Source organism: Pongo abelii, chromosome 5, assembly GCF_028885655.2.
Source record: "Pongo abelii isolate AG06213 chromosome 5, NHGRI_mPonAbe1-v2.0_pri, whole genome shotgun sequence".
In the NCBI taxonomy this organism is placed as follows: domain Eukaryota; kingdom Metazoa; phylum Chordata; class Mammalia; order Primates; family Hominidae; genus Pongo; species Pongo abelii.
This window is the reverse complement of record NC_071990.2, coordinates 15,377,303-15,403,720: the sequence shown is the minus strand read 5'-3', so window position 1 is coordinate 15,403,720 and position 26,418 is coordinate 15,377,303. Positions and strand designations below refer to the sequence as shown.

The following is a 26,418-nucleotide window of genomic DNA, read 5'->3' as shown; positions in this document are numbered from 1 at the left end:
TTGGGATTACAGGTGTCAGCCACCTCGCCCAGCCTCTTTCCTCTTTTTTTACTCTCATTCCCCCAACTCAGTGCAATTCCAATTAGTTCAGGACTACCTCTGTGCTGCCTCTGAAATCACTCTTTTTATACCTATTCTACATCCTTCAATGTCTACTGGACAACCTTTGGTCAGGGAATTGCCTACAATTACAACCTCACTGTGCATTTCCCCTTCTTCAAGTTATTTCCCTTTAAGAAGTCCTCATCATCGATGCCGGCTTTATGTTTTCAGGGCACAACTCCATTTAAGTCACTTCTTTATTGAAAAACCACTAGGCGGCTGGGCTTGGTGGCTCACGCCTGTAATACCAGCACTTTGGGAGGCCGAGGTGGGCGGATCACGAGGTCAGGATATCGAGACCATCCTGGCTAACACGGTGAAATCCCATATCTACTAAAAACACAAAAAAATTAGAGGGGCGTGGTGGTGGGCGCCTGTAGTCCCAGCTACTCAGGAGGCTGAGGCAGGAGAATGGCGTGAACCCAGGAGGCAGAGCTGGCAAGTGAGCCGAGATCGTGCCACTGCACTCCAGCCTGGGCGACAGAGCGAGACTCTGTCTCAAAAAACAAAAGAACAGAACAGAAAAGAACAGAAAAGAAAAGAAAAACCACTAGGAGCTTTCTACAGCCAACTTATTCACGTAAGACGAGTTTCCTCGCTGTGATACCCAAGCTTTTGTTCCTGCCTTTTATCCTCCCTCCTCCACACTACACACACAAGGGGAAAATCAGTCCACTTCAGAATGTATGTGCAATTCCATAGGAGGAATGATAATTTTCTTCCTACACCATATCCACCTGCTAAAATCACATTAGTAATTAAAGTGGGGCACAGATGTTGTTTCACCAAATCTTCTTGACCATCCCCATGTAGATCTGGTCTTTTCCTGTTCCGATGCCTGTTTATCTACAGCTCTTATAGAATTTACCATCATCTCCACATCATCAGAGTATCTACGCTCACCTAGAACACCCTGGACTACAGTAAGCTACATTAATAATCCCTTTGCCCATGAAGTGTCTGGCCCTGGAGAAGTACCCAGAACGAGCTTTGCCTTCATCTCATCTCTTCTCAGCAGAGGCTCTCTTCCACCTCTCACCCAAAGCTTTAGATTTCTTGTTATCCAAGTTCAACGGTGGACCTACCATGCCCGTTGTGAACATGTTTGTGGGTTTTTCCTTTCCTGGGGGTCGACTGGCATGAAGATGAAGCATTGTTGGTGGCTGTTTTGACGTCTTCTGTCTCATCATCTTCCTCCTCGACTTCCTCCTCATCCTGAGAGCTTCCAAAATACACCATGCTGTTGGGCAGCGCAGGAGAACCTGGTGGAATAAGAAAAACAGCTCATAAACACAGGCCTTGACCCTCACCCTTTCCAGAAGGAACACCACAATGAAGACAAAACCGAGGAGAAAAAACAAAGCAACTGATCTCTACTGCCATTTTAAATTTATTTTTCAAATACTCCCAAGATCATCTGTGCCTTTTGAACGTATTTCAAGCAAAATCCCCCAGCAGGAAGAAGATGCAAAACACAACAAATAAGGATTTTAAAAATCTCATCTGAATATCTCTTGAGAAAAAACACAAACACCTCCAAGGATGGAACAAAAAAATAATAAAATAAAAACACCTACCCACTGCTAAGGAAGAGAGATTACTCTAAATTAATAGACTTAAAAAAAAAAAAATCAAAAGACAATTAGAGAAGCTAGAAGTAAAAACAGAATATAACATTTCATCATATAAAATCACTGTGTTGTATTCATAAGGAATATTCATTCCTTATGGTGGATATGAAATCCCCAAATTCCAATGGTTTTGGAAGCTACTTTGATGTCCTGATTAGGTTAACTGGATGCAAAAATCACCCAAATAAATTCCTACTACGCTGCACTAAGTAAAAGTGCTGAATTTGAAATAAAAAATAAAAAAATAAACCTCCCAACAGGGGAACCGACCTCCTCACCCTTACCCTTTTATATCTTAACCTCTCATCCTCAAAGGTTCTCATTCCAGATTTTAAAGTAACAACAAAAAAAAAAGCTCAATATCATTATTTTTCTAGACAGGGTCTCACTCTGTTGCCCAAGCTGAGTGCAGTGGCGCGATCACAGCTCACCGCACCCTTTACCGGGACAAGCAATCCTGTAGCTGGAGCTACAGGGGCGCACCACCACACCTAGCTAATTTTTTGTAATTTTTGTAGAGACAGAGTCTTGCTATGTTGCCCAGGTTGGTCTGAAACTTCTGGACTCAAGCGATCCTCCTGCCTTGGCCTCCCAGAGTGCTGGGACTGCAGGCATGAGCCCCCCCATGCCCACTCTTAGGCTCAATATTCTAAAACAAAGGCACAATATAGTTCTTCTTTATCAAACAAAGGCAATTCAGGAGATAGAATCAAGTCAGTCGTGCATTGTTTGGAACCAGAGTCTTCTAAAACACAAACAAAATCCCCTTCAGTCTAATAGTAAAAGAACTAGTAAATACGAAATTCATGTCTCCTCTTGCCTGCCTGCCTGCCTATGAATGAGCTAAAAACACTCCAGTAACATCACCGAAGAGACAAATCACCAACTCACTCTCCTACCTAAATAGAGATCTCAAAGATCTCAAGGTTTAAACACACAGTTAAAACCATTTCTGTCCAGCTTCGGAACTATATATGCTCAGTGACAAGGAAATGGAAAATGAGCAGTATCAGGAGCTGAGATGGCAAACCAAGCACCCATCTCCCCAAAATGCAAAGACTATGTGGGACCTTCAACCCCTTCCTTTTCCTACAGGCATCTTCATGACCTATCAATGTTCAAAAACCTCCCAAATTATGTGAACCACATTACCGAGTGGATATGAAACTGCAAAGGGATGTAGTCGGCAAAAAGACCCTCTGTAGATAGAAGATTTCAACTTGGTCTTACAAAAGCCATTTTGAAGTTTTGTTCCCCTCCCCTTGATTGTCTCCGTTTAGAAGTAGATTCTGGACAGAAAGAAGGTTCTTAAACCTGACACAGACTTTGGGGAAAATCAAATAGAAGAGGGAGTAAAATAAACAGTCAGGAGTTAAAAGAGAAAGAGAAAATAATATCCACATTTCCACTGGACCAAAATATATGCTCAATCTAAATGGTTTTACAATTGGTACAAGACTGACTAGGAAAACAGGAGGCTAATTAGCATGGTTTTTAGTACGGTATCACCATTCATGGGTACAGACAGGTTATCTAATCAAATATAACAATCTGGTTGATCCCTCTTCCCTAAATCTACCTTTATAAGTATTTATGAAAAAACAAGAGTAAGTACAGCACTCAAAAAATGTTCAAATTATTTTACTATCCATCTAACATATGCTGTCAGTCATACTATTAGTAGAGAACTTGTAAGTTTTAGACTCTGCCGTTAAATTTCCCTCTTTTAAAAGGAGATGGGATAGGTTAAATAGTTCCTCCCAGATTAAAAGAAATTAAGCATGGATATTTTTAAGAACAGCCTTCCTGTACTGTATCTTGGAGGCAATGACTAGCAGCTGAAATCCAAACGATGGATTGGTATAAAAACAGCAGGTTCTTGTGTAGATCTTTCTTACAGTAACTTCTGCAGACAATTCAACCATTTGTCAGGGGGAACCAGGGGAAGCAGGACGGACTGTATTTCAAGAGGAGAGCCATCACTCCTCCAGCCTTCCTCTCTCTCCTCAGTTGCAATGGCAGTAAACTCCACAAATGAGGCCACGTGAGAGCAATATAAAAATACAGCAATAAGGCTGGCCGCGGTGGCTCACGCCTGTAATCCCAGAAACTTTGGGAAGCTGAGAAGGTTGGTCCACCTGAGGTCAGGAGTTTGAGACCAGCCTGGCCAATATAGTGAAACCTCGTCTCTACTAAAAATACAAAAACTAGCTGGGCATGGTGCATATCTGTAATCCCAGCTTCTTGGGAGGCTGAGACAGGAGAATCACTTGAATCCGGGAGGCAAAGGTTGCAGTGAGCCAAGATCATGCCACTGCACTCCAGGCTAGGCGACAGAACAAGACTCCGTCTCAAAAAAAAAAAAAAAAAAAAAAAAAAAACAGCAATAAGATCCAATAAAAATATTCTAAGATTCAAAGAGAATCAGGTAAAAATCCATGTGAAGCACATTAGAAATAAGGAATTAACCTCCACTTTACAGGATCTGTTGAGGACTTTTTTTAAAAACTCTAAACATTAGAGAAGCAGCATGAAGCAACTATCACATTCCTTACACTCAAGATGTTGAGAGAAAGGGTGAGGATTGAGTTTATGTTGCAAAGAACTAAAATGGAGAAAACATCTAGACGCTCAGTTCAGCATCCAGACTGTTGATATCCACAAAGGATAAGATATTGTTTTTGAGACAAGGAATCACTCTGTCGCCCAGGCTGGAATGCAGTGGTGTGATCATGAATCACTACAGCCTCGACCTCCTGGCCACAAGTGATCCTCCCACCTCAGCCTCCCGTAGCTGGGACTACAGGTGCACACCACCAAACCGAGATAATATTTTCATTTTTTGTAGGAACGGGGTCTCACTACATTGCTGAGGCTTGTCTCAAACTCCTGACCTCAAAAGCGATCTTCCCACCTGATCTCCCATAGCACTGGGATTACAGGAGTGAGCCACCATGCCCGGCCCATAGACGATAATTTTCTAACAAAAGCAGACAACAACCAATATTATGAATGGATTTGTTTTAATGGCTCCTTGGCAAATACAAATATGTGATGTGACCTGCTGAGTGCTGGGAAAGAAAGAGAGGGGCTAAAATAGAAGAAATGTAAGATTAGAAATAGAAGACCAGTGAGGAATGAGGGCAATTCTGAGGAACTTGCTCTCAAAGTAAAACCTTATAATAGTAATAAGTCCCTCTGATGGAACTGGCCCTGAAATCAAAGGTAAGAAAGAACATGATTTCTTCTACATATGGGGACACAGGAAAAAAGGATTGTTTTCAACCTAGAAGACGATTCTGCTTCTATTCAGGTAATTGGCATGTTGGTCTGGATCTAAAGGTAAAGCATCAACAAAGAAAAATGGGTAATGAAGGATTCGTAAATCAGATGGGGAATCAGGGGTAATATGTTGAACGGAAGGAAGACTGGGAAAAGGGAAAGTGTAGGAAAGGGATTGAAGCAGAATAAAAACGAACTCCAGGGGAGGAGGTCGGCTAACCACCACAAGAGTGCCCTTAGTACAAAGGTTAAGCTTGTACCCCTTCTTCTCACTGGTGGGCACTCCTTTTTCTCACTGGTGGGTACCCCACAAGGACAACACTGTCTCCCCAAGCCTGGATATGGCCTGACTGTCCTCCTTGGCATCATCCTCCAAGGGCCACGGCCAATCCATCACCCATCCACCAGGGGGAGCACTCATGAACAATTGGCATCTCCCCTAGAAGGAACAGACCTCCAGAATTTGGCCAGGCACCCTCATACCTGTCCATCTCATCAACCTCATAGACAAACTGAAGTAGGTACAAAAGAATGAAGCCAATAGAGTCTAATGCTGCACACGCCAATGCTCTGTCACCACGTGGCTGCTGTGAATCCCCTCTAGGAATCCTGCTGGCATGTCCACTTGTAAAATCACAGAGGCGTCAAACTGGCATTCCAGACCCAGAGAAGCCAAAGAATTGGTAAAAATGAAGCCAAAGTAGGTTCTTTTTTTCTCCTCGAGACAAATGCAGTAAGATCATCTCATATTTCATGCCAAAGTAAAAATGATCACAGTGATAGAAAAGGACTAATATCTAGAAAATAGCTAAATAACAACCTCAAATGTATAAGACACAAAGCATCCGAGAAACTAAAATTAAGACATTTATATAAAGAGCATTTATTTCCTCTTTACCTAGACACAAGCTTGATTATCACATTTAGAAATAAATGCAGAGGAGGAAGAATCTGCTCGATACAAACAGGATGAAAGAAAGGATATTTCAAAACCCCTCAAGGCAGATAGCAGCCCAGGGTGTTTATCACTGGAGAAAACTATTGCATATTTCTCAGTATGAAATGGGTGAATGGATGACTTACGTAATTATATTGTGCTGAGTCGGTAGAAACTTCATATCTAGCAGACGTATTTGAAAACAGAACAGGCCAGGCGGGGTGGCTCACACCTGTAATCCCAGCACTTTGGGAGGTCAAGGCAGAAGGATCACCTGAGGTCAGGAGTTCGAGACTAGCCAGGCCCACATGGCGAAACTCCATCTCTACTAAAAAATATAAAAATTAGCTGGGCATGGTGGCAGATGCCTGTAATCCCAGCTACTAGGGAGGCTGAGGCAGGAGAATCACTTGAACCCAGAAGGCAGAGGTTGCAGTGAGCTGAAACTGCACCATTGCCCTGAAGCTTGGGCAACAAGATGGCAACTCCACCTCAAAAAAAAAAAAAAGGAAAGGAAAGGAAAGGGCTCCAAAACTCCACATGACCTTGCGTTCTCAGGGGTGGACTCTGCATGGCAAAAACACAAACTCCATTCACATTAATTAGCAAGTGAGAGAGGCTGACTTCTCACATGTAACACCACATCGTATCGCTCCTTTACAAACTCTCATTTTAGAAAAGTAACCAACAAAAGGTGTATGTTTTAGAGGTTTGGGAATTGTGTGGGATTTTTCAGGCGCAGCAGGGGAAGACTTTATGGGTGGTCATTATAAAAGTATAGTCAGTATAGACAGTTTCCTATTAAAATTACAGGCAGATTTTCTCTCCCGATTATTCAAGCGCATTAGCAAATGTAAAAAAAATCTGAACTTGGATCAGATAAGAGCAATCAGAGTACGGAATGCATCTGCTCTTTGCCAAAGCCGTATTTCATTACTTTTCAGAATTAGCTGGCAATGTCTCCACAATATTTACTGAAGTGCAAACCAAATGTTTTCATCTGGACAAAAATCAAACTGTGGTATGTTACAACCACAACACAGATCATTTTAATCCAAAAGCTTGCTTTCTCTAATTTAGGCTGTGGTTTCTATAAAATTGGATTCTTCTCTATGAATCATGTACACAGACAAGCCCTCCTGCCCATTATCTTCCCTCCCTCAACCAGTTCTTGATCTTAAGCAGCCAAACATCGCTTGGCTGTATTTTGGAAAGACCCTAAAGGGATTCCCTGTGCACTGTCATTTAGCTGGAGAGTCAAATTCTATTGCTTGACCCAATTACCATGGGGGATACATAAACAGAATGAAAAGTAATCAACCCCGACTATCAAATTAATAAACAAAACTTCAAAGTGAGCTGGCAAGGACTTGGGCAACAGATAGAAGATGAAAGAAGTCACAGAAGAAAGCAGTTGCACCCAAATACTCTAGTGCATCAATCTACGTATATATGTACCAGCACTGTTCAAAGCACCAGAGACTCAAACAGAAAAGCTGTCTACATTCATCTCACACGTTCATGCATGCACAACATGTAAACACAAACTTCCCCTAAAAGACTTTGGGACAAATATAACACGTCCGATGCCAATCTCTGCCCATTCCTGGTCTGACTTTACAACTTATTAGGGAAGAAATTAAAACAGAATTTCCCAATTCTCATTCATTTGCCTACCATCCTAAAACTATTTGCCAGATCCAGATACTCCATGTGCTATTATTATCTGTAAGGTGACTTGCATTCATGTCTTAAATAATTTATCTCCATTGTATCAAGACAAAATTACTATCAATTGACCTAAAGGAAAGGTAATGGTTAAAATTAAAATGAATGTAAAACGTTCACTTAATGTCCTTTCTGGCATGAAGACAGATTTGTGTAGCAGAGATAGGGAAGCAGCCCTCAATAGCATGAGCAAAACACAAAGGGAATCCCTATTCCTTACTGAATAAGGAGGTGCCTATCCAATCATGCTCATCTTGGGAATGTACTTCTTTTTAAATAGGTATGTCCCCAAAAAAAAAAAAAAGATACCATCACTGAAAGGACTCTACATGGGATCCAAGACTCCAGGATGAGGCCATGGCTCTGGGAGTTGCTTACTTGCCATGAGACTCGAGGTTACTCAACTGTATACAGAGCATAATGTCTTCAGTCGAAACATTTTTATGGCCCCAAACATAGGCAAAAGCAAGCTGAACGACTCACAGTAAGGTGATATCATTATGCTCATAGGTATAAAATCATACTGTCATTCTTTCCATAGGTGACAGCAAATCTTTCCCAAATAGGAAAGTAACTAGATTGGTTAGTGACCAGGATCTGGGAGAGAGGGGGTGAAAATGCAAAATGAACTCAATGGTTAGAATAAGCTGAACCTTTGGTCTTTGTTAAGGAACAAGAAGGGAGGACGCAATGACCTCCTAGATGCATGGCCAGTCTTTCCTTCAGCAACCCTCCCTCCTCCTCCTGGATTACAGCTCTCAAGAACTAGTGCAAACAAGCACCCAGGTGTGCCTATCTAATCCCACAAATAGGAAATTCCCGACATTAAAGTAGTATTCTATCTGCAAGTGCAATTAACATGTGGGACTTCACAAGGAGAATACAATGGGTATCATACCACCTTCCGTCCCAATCTCCTATTCCCACGCTGATCTAGCATCTTTGTCATTGAAAATTAACATTCCCCTTACAACTTTTCCTACATTGTTGCCTGTACTGGCAATTTAAAACACATTCAAATACACACCCAGTCAAATGCCACAAGGTCTATCTATGGTTCACTTCATCTCACTGAATATAGAAATCATACCACATAGCAGCAGCCATGATGGTGCTCAAGCCATCACGGTTTTATCTCAAGTGGAGAAGAAGAAACCAGTAAAAAAGTGAACATTCTGGCCGGGTGCAGTGGCTCATGCCTGTAATCCTAGCACTTTGGGAGGCCAAGGTGGGCGGATCCCCTGAGATCAGGAGTTCAAGACCAGTCTGGTCAACATGGTGAAACCCGGTCTCTACTAAAAATACAAAAATTAGCTGGGTGTGGTGGGGCACGTCTGTAGTCCCAACTACTCAGGAGGCTGAGACAGGAGAATACCTTGAACGTGGGAGGCGGTGGTTGCAGTGAGCCGAGATCACGCCACTGCACTCCAGCCTGGGTGACATAGGGTGGGAGACTTCGTCTCAAAAAAACAAAACAACAACAACAAAATGAGCATTCTAACGGCCACTATAGACAAAAGTCTTTGTGCAAATCATGTGAGGCCTTCCTCAGTTCCCAATAGAGAAGCCGAATACTCAACTTCCCTGTGGGACACAGATACCAGGGACTTTAGTGCTATAAATGAAACCCCTGCAGTCAGGAAGGTGCTTGGCCAACAAAACAGCACTGCCATACTTAAAGTCTTATTTCCATGTTCTCTAAGTGGATTTCAGAAAGACTCAAGGACTCTCTAGAAAGTAAGAAGGCCAGAGATGACTCTGAGAAGTACTACTGAATCTGTGCCAGTACTCACTGGCAGGAAAAAGGGAGCCTGCTTTATCTTCAGGGGGTGCACAGCATGGTCAGAGGCCAGCTGGCCTGTAGCAGGGAGAATCCACACAGCAAAATGACCTACAGTCTTATTAATAACATCTGATCAAGGTCACAGGGCCAATAAAAATTATCCACCTTTCCCCTCCTCAGACCTCAAAAATACCAAGGTTTCAGATTTCTTCATTATTAACTGATAAACTATCCCAACAAATGAAACAGGTAGCTCAGCAGAACTGAGCTAAGTAACTGACTCTCAGAGAAAACCAAGCATATGCAGAACGTTAAGGCCACTGAAAGCCCCTAGGCAGTGATGACACCATTCTCAAACATACACTTTCATTACTGCTGCTCTCAAAAACTAAGATGCAACACCTCCCGAAGACCCTCAAAAAAAGTTGTGGGACTGTAAACTAGTTCAACCATTGCAGAAGTCAGTGTGGCGATTCCTCAGGGATCTAGAACTAGAAATTCCACTTGACCCAGCCATCCCATTACTGGGTATATACCCAAAGGACTATAAATCATGCTGCTATAAAGACACATGCACACGTATGTTTATTGCGGCATTATTCACAATAGCAAAGACTTGGAACCAACCCAAATGTCCAACAATGACAGACTGGATTAAGAAAATGTGGCACATATACACCATGGAATACTATGCAGCCATAAAAAATGATGAGTTCACGTCCTTTGTAGGGACATGGATGAAATTGGAAATCATCATTCTCAGTAAACTATCGCAAGAACAAAAAACCAAACACCGCATATTCTCACTCATAGGTGGGAATTGAACAATGAGAACACATGGACACAGGAAGGGGAACATCACACTCTGGGGACTGTTGTGGGGTGGGGGGAGGGGGGAGGGATAGCATTGGGAGATATACCTAAAGTATAATAATAATAAATAAATAAATAAAAGAAAAAAAAAAAAGGTTGTATACCACTGGAGACAGTGTGCTTTCCTCCCCAAAGAGTTCACATAATGTAAAGTATTCCCATTTTGCTCAAGGAAGCTCATTATTAGCACCATAGTGTTCCTTGCAATTGGGGGATTACTTAATTGCTTTCTGGAAGGTTAATCCCCTTTCATTCTCTGACCTCTAAATCACCCCAGGCTTTTGCATTTGCCCTACTTAGAAATCCTAGTCCTCAATACTCAAGGCTAGGACTACATCAAAATATGTGTTCCTTGCCAATGAGGCCAGCAACGCTCTTTAGAAAAAACACCACAGGTTGGCTGTCTCTTCTATTACCTATGGCCTATTCAGCTGGTCTTTTGGACAGTTCCACCTAAATCCAAAATCTAATTATCTTCCTCTCTACTACCTCTGCCTCAATTCACTGGAAAAAATGGTAAATAAATATACAGTTGGACCTCTGTATCAGAAGCTTCTGCACCCATGGAATCAACCAACTATAGATCAAAAACGTTCAGGTAAAAAAAGGGACGGTTGCATCTGTACTGAACACATACAGACTCTTTTTTTCCTTGTAATTATTCTCCAAACAATATTGTGTAACAAATTTACATAGCATTTACATTGTAGTAGGTATTATAAGTAATCAAGAGATGATTTAAAGTATACAGGAGGATGTGCATACATGCAAATACCATGTGCCATGTTACATAATGGACTTGAGTATCCATGAATTCTGGTATCAAAAGGAGGCTCATACATCAGTCCTCTGAGTTATCAAAGGATGCCTATATGTGGATGATTGCCTCAGGTATCAATTCTGGGCTATTTCATACCCATTAGCTTTAGTTTACCTCTGCAGCAACTGTGTGCTATAGACTCTAGAATATCCATTTCGCAGATGAGGAAGCTCAGGCTGAGAAATATTTAAATCATCTGCCCAAGACTTGCCAGCCTTCTGCCAATGCTCCTAGGAAGAACTCCCTGCAGCCTCAATCAATTTTCTGCAGGGCTGCCAGTAACATCTTCCTAACCTCGTAGGTGTATTATGATGTCACCCCTGACTTGAAGAACGCAAGGGATACTCCAGTAACTAGCCCAGGGCATGCAGAATCTGAGGCTTATCCTAACTTTCTTGCTTTAACTCTAGGCCCTCCAACATCGATCCAACTGCCTTGGCAGTTGCTTCTGCAGAACCCCTTCCTAGCACTATCCTTTCTGCAAAGATTCCTAATGCACTGTAACGCGAGACCTGCAGCAAATGTCAGCATTCCTTTGCAGCCATCCCAGGGCCTCTCCCTTCCAGCTTTTATGGGTACACACCTCTATCCCAGCATTTTCACGCATTTATTGTTATATCCTCAATTTCACCCACCACCAATACTGCTTTCCTGTGTCTGTTTTCTAGGTGTCTAGCTACAAAAAGAGTTTAATAAAGGTTTGCTGAATTAATTAGCAACTGAATGACAGCTGATCACTAAAGATTCTGTAAGACAGAAGAAACAAAAGGCAGGCAGTTCCAAAACAAGACAGCATTGCTTCACAATGGCTGACAGTAAGGATATTTACGAGGAATTCCCCATAATAATGCCCCCTTCACTGTGCCGAGCTGTGACGCTGAACTGTGATGCCCACGGTCATAAGAATGAACTGTGTATGTGGGTTTGCATGCTTCAGGAGTCCCCTTTGGGAATCCCCTTGTTTGCAGTGCCCCGTAAAGAGCAAAATGTAAATAAGAGAATCATTTAACCTGCCAGTGCTCTGCTACATTAAGCTCTTTTTAATCTGTTAATAATCATAGTCAGAACAAAGAGGAGACGACAGAACTCATTAAGAATAACGAGAGTGGTGACAGGGAATACGGCGATGGTACGAATCACCGCATGCAGCAAGCGCAAAACCCTCTTCCCCACCTGTGCCAGTGAAAGATACTAATTATGCCTCTGGCAAGAGACATGTGGACACCTTCAAAGCAGCTAAAGATAAATACACTGCGGGCAAATACCTCGGGCCGGCTGCACTGTTCATCCCATCCTTTAGAATTTCCTAAATTTCCTTTAGAAATTTTAGGTCACAATATTAAATAGGAAATGAAAGACCCTTGGAGGCTTAGCTGGTAGTGTCTTAAAACAAATTTGTTTTAGATTTCTGAAGCTTTTAACCTCAGAATGACTAGCTGGGTGTTTACATATCTATACTAATCCCAGAATTAATGGCATAGGGTTTTTCCTCCCCACCTCAAAGATTTCTCACTGTCATTAACAGATAACAAATAAGGTTTAAAGAACTCCACTCGCTGTCTTTCCCTTGGCCTCACGATTTATTCTCTTCCAAATCCCAAAGAAGTGCCGAGAATATTAAAGGTAATAATTGAGGACTGGAGAAGGGGGAAAAAAAAAAAAAAAGACCTGGACCCTTAGCAACAAACATCACTTCCAGGTGTTTGATTTGGTTCCTTCATTATTTCTGCAGCCAGACTTTCTTCCCTATAAATAATGAGCATATTAAAGACTGCCTTCCTTACCCCTCACAGTGCTCGCTGTCACCCAAGGGTGATGGGCTGACTGAGCTCTTTATGGTGAACACTAGAGGCTTGGGGATGTGACAAGCTATGTTTGCTTTGGAATCAGCACCAAAACAGAACAGAATTAGGATGCAAGTGTAAGAAGGTTAATCGCATTCCCAACTGTCAACTTTGCCTGAAAGGGCTTCAACAAGGTGAAGATTTAACTAAGGATATGCGTCATTAGCAGTGGATATCAAAAAGGTGGAAATATCTCTAAATGTGCATCAGGAATTAGATAAATTATGAGACATTCACCAAATGGAACATAAGCTATTAAAATGAAATGACAGGCATTTTTGTGACAGTGTTAAGTAGGAAAATCAGACTGCAAAAACGAAAGTATAATGCAATATCATTTCAGGAAAAATATGTATTATATACACACACAGAATGCTCAGTAAGATGGTCACAAACAAGGTAATTAACAGCGGTCATCTCTGGGAGATGGTGGAGATGCTATTTTGAATATATTCTTTTGCCTACTTCTTTACCTTTCTTCTGCCAATATTCCCAAGATGAACAGGAACTACTTTTATGATTGTTTCAAAAAAAAAAAAAAAAGCTTAACATCCTGTTTTTGTTAAATTAAAATGGAAATAAAATTATTAAAGTACCACAACAGGGATCACTATGTAACCTTTGTACACACTGAAATACAGGTTTTAATTAGCTCAAGAAACTACCTATTAAAAGATGCTATCCAAGGCCACCAAATCCATCAGATTTTCAGGGTCATGAAGCTATAATAAGCATCATCTGTCATTTGGGATTTGTAGAGTCAGATCAGGTAAACACACTTATCCTCCCGGAAAAAAAAAATGGTATTTTAAAGCTATGACGACTCATTTTTAATACCTCAGATCTAAAAGAAGTATAAGAGAAACAGCAAAACAGTACAATATTGTATATGAACGGAAAAACAAATAACAAAGCCTATTTTTATTGCCTAGCTCATAAATGAAATTCATTTCCAAGGTTCAGAGCATGTTTTTAAATTTGTTTTAAACATCTCCTAGGCTTCAATTATTTAAACTTTTTTTGTATTTGACATGTAAAAGAAGTAAATTCTATCTATGAAAAGATGATTCTCTTCTGTCTGGAATCCTGAAACTTCAAAGCCAGGTACTTACTTGGTAATGTTTTCTCTAGATGGCATTTATTTGAACAATAAATAAGCATGCCTCTGCAACTAAAAGACTCTCCAGGTTTCCCAGAAAATATAATGTTATAAGATAGTGCGCGCACAAGTACATGTAGCACAAACACACATATTCCTCTCTACACAGAATCACTGAGACATTCCCTGATGGGTTTCTCTCCTTCTCTACCTTTGAGAACTAAACACAACAGTCACAACTGCTCCACAGTAAAGACTTGCATAACTAAATTCCATAATCAACAGAGCAATCTTCAGACATCCTAATGAAACGGGATTGGAGGATTGGTGGAGGCAGAAACTATTATTTCATGATTTACTAAGCAAAATGCTGACAGCAATTTTAGACATCAAAATTCCTTTCCCAAAAGTAGCCAAACTAGTTAAGTCATAGTTACTCTTCAAAAAACCTGGCTTTGGCCGGGCATGGTGACTCATGCCTGTAATCCCAGCACTTTGGGAGGCCGAGGCAGGCAGATCACCTGAGGTCAGGAGTTCGAGATCAGCCTAACATGGTGAAACCCCGTCTCTACTAAAAATACAAGAATTAGCCAGGCGTAGTGGCGGGCGCCTGTAATCCCAGCTACTCGGGAGACTGAGGCAGGAGAATCACTTGAACTCAGGAGGCACAGGTTGCAGTGAGCCAAGATAGCGCTATTGCACTCCGGCCTGGGCGACAGAGTGAGACTATGTCTCAAAAAACACCCCTGGCTCCAATTACGTTTAAAAGCCATGCATATTTAGAAAAGGATACCAAATTACGGTTAGATAGGAGGAATAAGTTCTAGTGTTCTATCCCACTGTAGGATGCCTACAGTTAGCAACACCTAGAAGGAGGATGTTGAATGTTCCCAACACCAAGAAATTATAAATGTTTGAGATAAGAGATATGGTGATTACCCTCATCTGATCACTTACATGTATCACAAAATCATCATGAGACCCATAAATATGTATAATTATTATTTGTCATTTAAAAAATTTTTAAGCCATACAAGACCAAAGTCACAAATTAAGAGTCCTGTATCACCATTGGTTTTTTTTTGTTTTTTTTGAGACAAAATGCCACTTTATTGCCAAGGTGGCAATGCTGAGGCACAATCATGTCTCACTGCAGCCTCAAACTCCAGGTGTCAAGGATTCCACCGTGTCAGCCTCCACTGAGATGGGCTATAGGCGGCACAACCAGGCCTGGCTAGATATACCTGAATCACGTTGCTGCTGATCCTTCAAAGATTCCTTTAGGGCAAATACATCCTTCTGAGTACACATCCCACTCATTCTCCATTCCTGATCATCACACCACACTCTACCAGCCTCACAGTCTAGTGGCCATGTTCTTCTCTCTATATACAGCCAATCCAGCACAAGATTGTGTCATATTTAGTTCTCACAGCTTCCTTTCCATCTTCATACTCAACATGCAAGATCAGGAGAATCTTCCAGCCAAAATCTATGTAAAAACTAATGGAGATGGCTGGGCACGGTGGCTCATGCCTATCATCCCAGCACTTTGGGAGGCCAAGATGGCAGGAAAACAGCATGAGCCCAGGGCTTCAAGACCAGCCTGGGGAACACAGCAAGACCCCTTCTCTATCAAAAAAAAAAAAAAAAATTGCTGGGTGTGGTTGCATGCGCAGAAGGATGGCTTGAGCCCAGGAGGTCGAGGCTGCTTAGAGCCATGACTGCGCCACTGCTCTCCAGAAGTGGACAACCTCTCATCATCTTATTTTGATATGAGACAAGACGCTGTCTCCAAAAACAAACAAAAAAGCTAATGGAGATAAACTGGTGGGAACCCCACCTACCTCGTATCTCCCTGTTTTCAAGGCTCAATGACCGACAAGGGCTACAAAATATCTAACAAATACATTAATAACTCTCCTTTCTTATGTGTTAAGAATCACCAAGAACTATCATCATATCCTATAATGTCAAAATTTCCCCCAAACAATTCAGTCCCAAAGCCAATTGGTAAGGCGGGGCAACTGGGCAAGGGGAGGGAGTGAGGAGCAACCATATGGGGTGTCAGGGCTGAGTTTCCCATCGTGGGGCCAGCAGAGATGGGAGGTGGATTACACTGAAAAGACACAGCAAGTAAGTATATTAAGGATTACAGGAGCCAAGTTCCTCAGGGATGAATGCACATGAACTCCTTGGTGTTAAATTGAAATTGGAGGTACGGCTGCTAACTCACGGATTTTAATATACACAGAACTTCGGATAGACCCCTATAAACATGCAACCTCAGTCTACAAAGAGCACCTGGGAGAAATGACATTCCCATAGTTCCCAGCATCCCCAGTGCCCAGATCTTGGCTCCTCAACAGTACTTGTCCCTATAAGAAAGCAGCACTCCTTGGAGACATGGCCAATTCCAGGACTGAGGGCGGGAAAGTACACCATGAGCCTGGAACATTTTGTTGTGCCAGAAGCAAGGCTGGAAGGATGACAGGGACATGTCAAATGGAATAAAAAGCCAGCCTGACGAGGATCCACGGATGAGGCGGTGATCTGGGACAATCTGAACATCAGAATACATAATAGGAGTAACAGATTATAACCCTTTGAATAAAATAGGGAGCGCATATGCATACAATTATGATAAAGATGAGAAGTATGTAATAGTTTCAAAGAATACCCTCTCTTAACACTTACACACTGCAAAGGCTGAGATGGGTAACTTTACTCCTAACAGGCCCACCACAGTCAAATGATCAGCATGAACACCAGTGTGTAAAGGGAAGGACTGAACTGTGTATCCCCACAGAGGACCCAACAACAAGGAGGAGGAATCACTTCCCTTGTGGCATTCCTGCCAAAAACACAAACCAGAATGTAATCATGAGGAAACACCAGGCAACCAAATTAAGGGACATTCTAAAAAATAACTGACCTGTAATTTTCAAGTGTTGAGGTCAAAGACAAACAATGAGGAACTCTTCCAGATTAAGCAGACTACAGACAATTAATGGCATCGCCTAATTCTGAACTGGGTCCTTTTGCTCTAAACTCGGACATTACAAAGCACCTTCACAACAAATGTGAAACAGGTTTGAGGACTGCATGGGGGCCACGTATCACTGTGAACTTCTTAACTTTGACAGTTATAGGAAAATGTACTTATCTGAAGGAAAGACACACTGATGTATTGAGTGAGGGATGATGGGTGGAAACTTTTTAAGGTTAACTTAAAATCTGTCTGTAATAATAAATTTTCAAAATATTTATCAAATAAAAGTGACTTGAACCTCAAGGCTTTCCCACAGATGTCCCATAGCAAGGGCCTTCTCCTTCTGTTCATTTTCTCTCAAATAGCCTCACCCAAGGAACTCTCTGCATTCAGGACTTCCTAAATTTTCTATCATTCCTCCAGAAAAGACTCCTTATGCTCTCAATCTTCTGTGTTCTTTCCTCACAGCTATTAGAAAACTTAGTAATAAGGAAACTGCAACAAACACTTTCACAAATAACTCTATTCAGATCCAAACCCACCTGGCCTCTGTTAACTGGTCCGAGTTGAAACACGGACCAGTATTTGCACTGTCAATTAGACTCTGAAAGTACCAGTACTGTTTTCCTTAACATAATACAGGGCTGAGAGAACCGTAAGTCCCTCATCACCACGGCTTATTGACAGGCCTTAGGAAGCACAAAGAAAGGGGCCTTCATAGCCCCAAAGTCCTGCATCGAAAAAAATTGCCTCACAAAACAAGTCAGCAACGCGTGTGTGTCAAGGTGGTGGTGTGGTGGAGAGAAATCAAATTAGAAGTCAAAGTTAGAAACTGCCTAATTGTGCATTGAGAAGCCAGGAAGTAGGGTGTAAGAGTCATATTAAAAAGGAAATAAAACTTAACAGATGGTTCAAAAGCCACACCCAGCACGCACTCTCTCAGTGGGATTTCTCACTTTCAATTCCCCCCTCAACGGAGGTTGGGGACAGAAAAATGAACATGGCAGAGAGTAAAGCTAAGGTTATTCCACGTAGACCTCAGGCTTACATGTAGGTTCCACGCAGACCTCCGCTGATCGTTGCAAAGTCTTACCTCGAAGGCAGAGAAAGGTAAGAAAATCTTCTGTCTTAGGCTTCCTTTTAGAGAGGTCTGATATCTGAGTAGCTGGAGGGGGTAGCAATGGCTCCACTATCTTTACTGGAGTTGTGCTGGGACTATTCGGCTGAGATTGAGCAAACTTCCTTTGTGCTTGCAGCCTGGGCCTGTAAAAGCAAAAGAAAATTAAAAATAAATTAAGCAGAGACTGGAGGATATAGGCCTACGTACGGCAATAAAATCATGACACATAAGGGGGAAAAAAGATCCTATTTCAAGCAAACTCTTTCTAATTAAGGTTCTATATCTCTCACACTCTCATAAACCACAGGCCTACTTTCAAGCGCAATAAATTTGGTTAAAGGACTATGTTTTGTACATGGATATAAAATGTGTGTCATGGACATGTGTATACATGTGTGTAGAAATACTTGCCTATGTACACACTATGTTTGCCTGAGTATTTAGAAACTACACACGGTATTTGACATCATCAGCTTAACGGTATTCATTTATTTCAACTGACAGTAAAGAAGAAAACACTACATTATCCTGCTGTATTTATATACATCCTATATGTCCATCTAATAGGGTCATGAATCCATACCCATGTCTCTTCTATGTCATTACATCCAGGTCACCTTTGCCTATTTAGCCATCAGTGTCCCTGACGCCACTTCTAAATTCAGCCACAAAAAGTTCACTACAACAATTCAAGTTTGTACTACAGAAAAAGGTATGTCTCTAGTCTATCTACACCCCCTCCAATCCCAAATTCTGGGTTACCCTCTGCCAACAAGGTCAAATTGCAACTATTTGGTAAACATTAAAACAGAAAATAGCCCTAATCTACTCCTCAGGCTTCTTTCCCATTACAATCCTATGCTAACTCCCTAACTTATCCATTTGGTAACTACAGAGCACATTTCAATTCCTTTCACCTGAAAATCTTAGGTAGAAATTCCTTTCTATCAAAATGAATCCTAATGGATCTTAGAACAGTGTTTTGTTTGTTTGAGATGGAGTCTTGCTGTGTTACCACCTCAGCTGACTGCAACCTCCACCTCCCAGGTTCAAGTGATTCTCTTAACTCAGCCTCCTGAGTAGCTGGGATTACAGGCGTGCACCACCACGCCCAGCTAATCTTGGTATTTTTTGTAGAGGTGAGGTTTCACTATGTTGGCCAGGCTAGTCTTGAACTCCTGACCTCAGGTGATACACCCGCCTTAGCCTCCCCAGTCTTGACCTTTCAAAGTGTTGGGATTACAGGCGTGAGCCACCACACCCAGCACAGTTTGTTCCTTTTTAACATAGTAGCCAGTAAGAAATTTCCCTTCCTCTCCATCAATAAATACACTAACATGTTTTTGCTTTACATATAATCAACTTGATATTTATTATCAATTGCCTAATAGTCACTCTTCCTCTAATCGTAAAGGTCTCCAGTCATGGAATAGTAAGCACTTGCAAGGATGAGAACTTTGGTCCTACTTTAAACTGTTCATCTAGACCTGCTCATAGAGGTACTTGAAAAGCATTATTTGAGGGCAGGAAAAAAACAACAAAAAGAACCAAGAAACAGCCGCACAGTACAGGGATTGAAATAGACCTGATCAGATTCCTAAACACTACGTAGGATGGATAATGCAACGCCACTCAAGACAATTAACTAATAAAACTAAATAAGTGCCACGCGCAGTGGTTCACCCCTGTATCCCAGCACTTTGGGAGGCCGACGTGGGTGGATCATCTGAGGTCAGGAGTTCCAGACCAGCCTGGCCAACGTGGTGAAACCCCATCTCTACTAAACATACAAAAATTAGCCTGGTGTGGTGACACGTGCCTGTAATCCCAGCTACTCAGGAGGCTGAGGCAGGAGAATCGCTGGAACCCAGGAGGCGAAGATTGCAGTGAGCCGAGATCACGCCATTGCACTCCAACCTGGGCGACAAGAGCGAAACTCCGTCTCAAAAATAATAAACGAATAAAAAAACTAAACACGTAAAAGAGAGCAGATGTATTTCCTTAAAGACACTGTTGGGAGTGGATTATATAAAATAGTAAGCATGTATCTTAAACTGTTGATGCTCAAAATGCCATAACATTTAAAAAAAAGTTACAGTATTTAACAAATTCCTACAGGAAAATACACACACAATGATTGCCTACTTCGTCAAAACTAATACCTTTAAATTTAACCTCATAAATCCTCCACATTCCCCAAATATAAAGTACTACAGTGTTATGAGGAATTTCCAATCTCATTTTAACCTTAAACTCCCTTGTATGTCCTAAGCAGTGTCTACTCGTCTCCCCATGACCATTGAAAACACTGTCTAATAATATTCCTGATACAAACTGACAATCCACCAAAACGGACAAAGCGTGACTCCAACTACTTAGTGGGTAATCTATATTCCTTAAAAAAAAAAAATCTACAAACAACGTAGGTCATTACAGAGCACTTTTTTTTTATTTTTAACCTTTTTACTGAAACTAGGTCTCACTCTGTCACCCAGGCTGGAGTGCAGTGATGCTACCATAGCTCACTACAGCCTCAAATTCCTGGGCTCAGATCTTCCCACCTCAGCCTTGCTAAATGCTGGGACTACAGGTATGTACCACCGCACCCAGCTGTTTTTGGCTTGTTGCTGTTGCTGGGTTTTTTTGATAAAGACAGGGTCTCCCCATGTTGCCCAGGCTGGTCTTGAACTCCTGGCCTCAAGCCTATCTCCTGCCTTGGCCTCCCGAAGTGTTGGGATTACATGCATGAGCCATGATGCCTGTCCCAAAAAGCACTTTAGAACCCAGAAATAACTGATGTGAAACAGTCACATTAACAAGGTAACAGGAGGAAATGAATCAAGTTTAACAGAAATTCCCTAGTGTTATTTTTCAAAAAATAAGGGGGAGGGTGGGATCAGGCAATGCCACTATCTCTATGTCACGGGGAACAAAGAGAGCTTTTTTGCAACCAACTGCCTGCCTCTATATAAGACATGACAGACCAGAAGCCCAGAGGCAGGACCTTCACATGGGACCATGGGGGACGGTTAGGGTGACAGGGATATTCCGACAATCACAGAGCTTCATCTATCACAGATGAGGAGCAGTTGTCTGCTTGGTTGTTTTTCCGCCTTTAAATTTTCCATCTGTTACAAATGTCTTTTTTTTTTTTAATTACATAAAAAAATAGAACAAGGGGGCAAAAAGCAATTTAAGAAGACAAAACACAAGCCAAATTTATTGGGACTCAACAGACACAAAATCATTCCATCAAACTGCAGAGGTTTCTCAAGGCTGGCTCTCAATTTCTGTATCAATTCACAGGCATCTGGTGATGGCCAGGTCTCGAGCACACAGTGTCAGAGGAGGGAAGGCTACAGAACCCTTGGTCCACATTCCAACCAGCTGCCAGGTAGACTGACCCAACACAACTGCCCTGCTTTTCCAATGAGGCCTTCCTTCCCACCAACCTCCCAGACTGTTTTAAAACAAAGGAAATGTTGTGCCATATTTAGAAAAATTGCTGGCTTTTTTTTATTCTACTGAAAAGTGTTTTTAGTTGGCAGTTACATAATATATACATCTTCATTTGAATGGACGCAATTCGCACTGTGAGTATTGCAGGAATTTTATAGAAATATTGCCTGCATGTGAACAGGTTTTACAGCTTGTTTAGAAGTCAGGGAAAACAAACACTACACACGATGAGAAGATTGTGCAGCGACAATGAGAAACAAACAAGTAAACACAGACGAAGCACAGACAATGGAGCGAGACACTGTGAGATATTTTACAATTTCAGGACCTCAAAGATAAACTGCTCCTACCAATGCTCAAATAAAAGGTGCTTGGTGCCTGATGACTTTCCCAGTGAGGCTATGAAAAATAAGGCAATGACAGATTAAAAAGTGGCAGCAAAATAAATTACCCCTTAGAGGAAGAAGCCAAGCTCCCAAGTGATTAAACATTTGTGAGACCCAGATGAAACCAGGAACTAAAGAACAAGACCAACCAGTATCTTTCATAAAGAGGCCAGAAGAACCTGTATTGTCTAAAAAGGGCAGGTCTGCGGTGTGGCTTTTCAACCTGCAGAGTCCCGCGGGGATTAAGAAGAGCTCCACACAACCAAAGAGCTTGAATGGCACAGCCAAATCCTGAGTAAGCCCTCCAAACAGTACAGACAGGCTTCAGGGACAGGAGTTTCCTTCTAGAATGCCAGATATAGGAAAATGGAAGAAAGTGATTTGGACGTGCTGAAAACTCACAATATTTGCACCTAGAGATGCTAATGGCAGGAGCGGCAGGAGCAGCAGAAGCCTGGGGTAAAGGAGGAGGTCACATGGCAAGCATGAGGAGAAAAGTGAGGCTGCACACAGCCTGTGGGGCCTCAGCCCTCCAGGGAAGGTGGCATACCCGCCCACCACACCATTTATTTCCTCACTCCCTGCCATCAGCTGACTGACATTTTCAACAGAACACTACCTGCCATTCCAGTATTACAGCAAAAATGAAAAGAACTGGGATAAAAGAGGTTCAGAATCATCGTGGGGTTGGGGTGGAGAGAGCACGGGGTTCCTGGGGTTGAAGAGATAAAAACATAAATGTTTGAGAGAAAAATAAAATACGTGCCCTCCCAAGCCTTGGGCCTTGCATGTAGTCAGGATGGGCCTTCCTGCCCTAGGTAACACAGCCCCAGAGAAGGCGTGTCCCCCTCACACGCACCACGGAAGTAGCAATCACAGTGTAATTTACTTCCGTGTTTATTTTTTATTAATTCTTCAAGGAGATCCCTTACAGAAGACGCCTTCATTCCAGGAACTCCACATGTACCGTTTATGTCAATGAAACCAATTAAATCAAGCCCTCCAGCAAGCCAAGGTGAAAAGATCAAATCAAGTAAATGTAAACCAGCAGAGGAAGAAGTATGTTGATATATTCAGAAGATAACATTTTATTTACAATACGGTACAACATAGGGTTGGCGCAGTGGGGGTGAGGGAATAGACGTTTCAGATCAGATCATCACTGGGGGCGTGTATGTGAATGAAAGGACTACAAAGTTCAAATAAGTTCAGGAGAAGACAGATACGAGCTGCTGTTTGTTTGGGGAAATAGGAAAGGCTGGTCACTTTGTTATGTTCAAGGATCTTAATAAGATCCCCTTCACTGTACACACGAGTAACTAGGAGAAGGGTGAGACCCACCCCGGGTCACATAGCTTGGATGGCAAAACAAACAGGAGCAGCAGACAAACCTATGGGTCCCCATGTGAGAGCTTTCTCTGTCATGCCATGCCACGCCACCTCCACGTGGCAGGTTAGGCAAAGCCTTGTGAGCCCAGCCATCTGGTGTGCACTCCCTCACTAAAAGCTGCCAGGCCAAGGAGCTCCATGGCCCCTCATTCATAACCAAAATCAGCCCTGCTGAGTGAACGCCATTTAAGCTGTCTCAAAATAAGAGAAAAGGTGTTAAAATGAATGACCATTTATGGATTTGATCCCATAGAGTATATGGGAGTGTATGGGAGTATGGGAGTGTATGGCATCCCACAGAGTGTATTCTATGTGGCAATAAATGCCCTAAGATAAAGGTAGGGATTGCAGGAATGGTCCAAGGGGATCTTGCTTACTCCAAACAGCTCCTTCCATCTGGAATGCTCTTTCTCTTTATCTTGCCATGGCTGGCGGCTTCTCATCCTCTAGGCCAGATAAGAGAAGCAAACAATCCAGGCCTGTTACTCTGTAATGGAGGTCACTTCCTTCGTGTCTCTGCACAAAAGTCACCTCCTCAGAGAGAGGTGACCATCCTAAAGCAGTACCTCATGCATAACCAGCCACCTAACCCCAAAGCCGCTGCTCTGCCCTTCTGTTGGTATACACAAGACTCTACTGCAGTCTCCTCTTTCTGGTCCACTTCTATATACAGGCCTTACCAAGTGTAGAGGACAAGCCCTCTGTAGATGCTCGAAAGGAGGAGGGGAGGAACACTACACTGCTATAATTGCTGTGAATTATACAACCCATCACTCATGATTTAGGAATTACAGAATCCAGCACACAAATGGTATCTGAGCAGAGGGGCAGACTGAATGGCAACTCAGAGGAAAAGGGAGATTGGTGGATGTTTGTGAAACAGATCCAATAGCAACAGGAGAGGAGGAGCTTTGGTATTGTTGTGCTCCAGGTAAAGTTAGTAGCCATCCCAGCAGAAGTCTACCTGAAGGTAGACAGGAATTCAGTTTTGTTAAGAATAAAACTGTGTCTTGAATATAGAGGCTGATATTTGAAAACGAAAACAAAAAAATACCAACTAGGCACCTGCCTACATGGCCCTCCCTTAAGAATTTACCATGCCACTTGCCCATTTTCACCATCATCTCACAGAAGCCCAATCAGGTCTGGCTCTGGCTGACAGTCACCCTGTGGCACAAGGTGCTTTTCTAGCCCTTGGCATTCCATTGTATCCCACATGGCCTCACACAGCACAACTGTTCCCAGGCCACAGTCACTGGGCCCAAGAGGGGGCTCCTGCCACACCTCATGCAACAAGACCACCACATACATCAGAGAGTATTTGTACTTCTTGATCAAGCTGCATGAGCTCGAAGGAGCAAATATCCCTATTTCCCTTTCCCCATCCATCCACTCCCTTAAGCTACATGGAAGGTGACTTTCTTTTTCTGCTAAGCCTCCCACAGCCACCTCTCACTTGCTGTTAGGTATCACCGCTTAAAAATTTACCAAAAATCAATCTTCACTGTTTGTTGTTAAAATAAAATATATAGCACCTTTATAAGAACGAAGGCGCACAGCAAGATATACACTAACATTATTTTGAAAGTTAACCAATAAATCACGAGACCATGCTTGTAAAGAAACCCCAGGGATGAACTAACAGTCCTACGCCAAATATTTTTTTTTCTTTTGGAATACCCTCCCTGTGCCCCTTCCTCCCCAAATGATTGATTTAGAAGCTTCCTGGGCATCCTGCCATTAGAAGCTTCACACAAGGGTGGCACTGTTTCTCCAGGTTTCCTCTGGGGTCATCAACAGTGTAGAGTTAACCAGCTTATTGCTATCTGTGCACTCAATCTCTGGGGTAGCCCTAAGTGCGGCACAACAGCAATTTCCAGGTTAATTAAATCCTATTTCTGTCCAGGATTTCTGATAGTCTGCAAACCCAAGAAGGGCATGGCGTGACACACAAATCAGCTGGATCAAGCAGGAGCAAGGGGGACCAGGCGGCTTAAAGTGAATGCACAGCTGTTCCCTTGCTGAGGGAAGTACATGCCAAAACATCATTTTATTAACTCAATTTTCCAATATTAAAAACGTAAGCTGGTAAATCCAATTATTTAGATTACATCCCAATTCTAAACAAAGGGCAAGGAAAGGGTGGGAGGGAGGGTCCGTTCATTCAAAAAAAAAAAAAAATCAGACAGTTCGTGTCTGGCAAATGCAAAATGACCAGCATGGCTGCGCTCTTTGTGCCGGTGTGGGAGCTGGCCCTGAAGCTTTGCCAACTTGCTGAAAGGCCTATTCAAAAAAAAAAAAAAAAAAATTTCCTGTGTTTCCATCCCCAAAATAATTACCCACTCCATTCGCCCCCCAGACACACACACTACAAACCTGGCAGCCACTCAAAGAAACAAGAGTGTGCCCGTGTGTGTGCGCACTGGAGGTTGTGGGGGGTCGGGCAAGGGATACCCTCTACCCAGGGCAAGCTGCCCACCAAATTCAAATGCAAGTGCAGTTGCGAGCAAACCACACAGAATGGTTGTAAACATCCTGAATAGTAAAGAGAAAATAAACACATCCTCAAGTGAACCCAGAGGCTAGCAGAGATCAACTCATACCAAACTCTGTAATGAGAGGCACTAGCATAGACCATATCCTTCTAAGCGCATGGTCCACCCAGTTCCCACAGTTTTAAACTGTCAGGGTTTGATTTACCAGAATGGGAAGGCACCACACAATGACAAAACGGGAGGGTCAGCTGGCTCTGTAAGAAGAGTTATTCTACGCAGAATGCCTGCTTTATGGTACTTCTGGAGATGGAGCCCTAGTGGTCCACAGGCCTCATTTCTTGCTTTACACATAAACTGATGGAACAGTTTGTTTATGCAAAAAACCACAGGATATTAAATATTTGCAGCACTTGTCTTAATTAAGTTACATAGGAAGCTATTTAGAGTAAACCTTTGCCATAGCCGGAATTTGCGTAAA

At 42.3% G+C, this 26,418-nt stretch overlaps 1 protein-coding gene across 11 annotated transcripts in view; it reads right to left on the bottom strand.

The window, feature by feature from the left end:
• The window catches only part of JARID2 (jumonji and AT-rich interaction domain containing 2), a 280,235-nt gene that overhangs the window by 54,386 nt on the left and 199,431 nt on the right, over positions 1–26,418 (bottom strand). For 7 of the 11 annotated variants that reach the window (XM_063725366.1, XM_024248373.3, XM_063725367.1 and 4 more), the window contains 2 exons: positions 18,185–18,354; positions 1,188–1,364 (listed from right to left, as the gene is read on the bottom strand). In XM_063725366.1, the coding sequence (XP_063581436.1) occupies positions 1,188–1,364; positions 18,185–18,354 (347 nt within the window). Of the gene's footprint in view, positions 1–1,187; positions 1,365–18,139; positions 18,355–26,418 lie in introns of all 11 variants that reach the window. The other 4 variants (XM_063725365.1, XM_054557234.2, XM_054557228.2 and 1 more) reach the window with 1 other exon arrangement.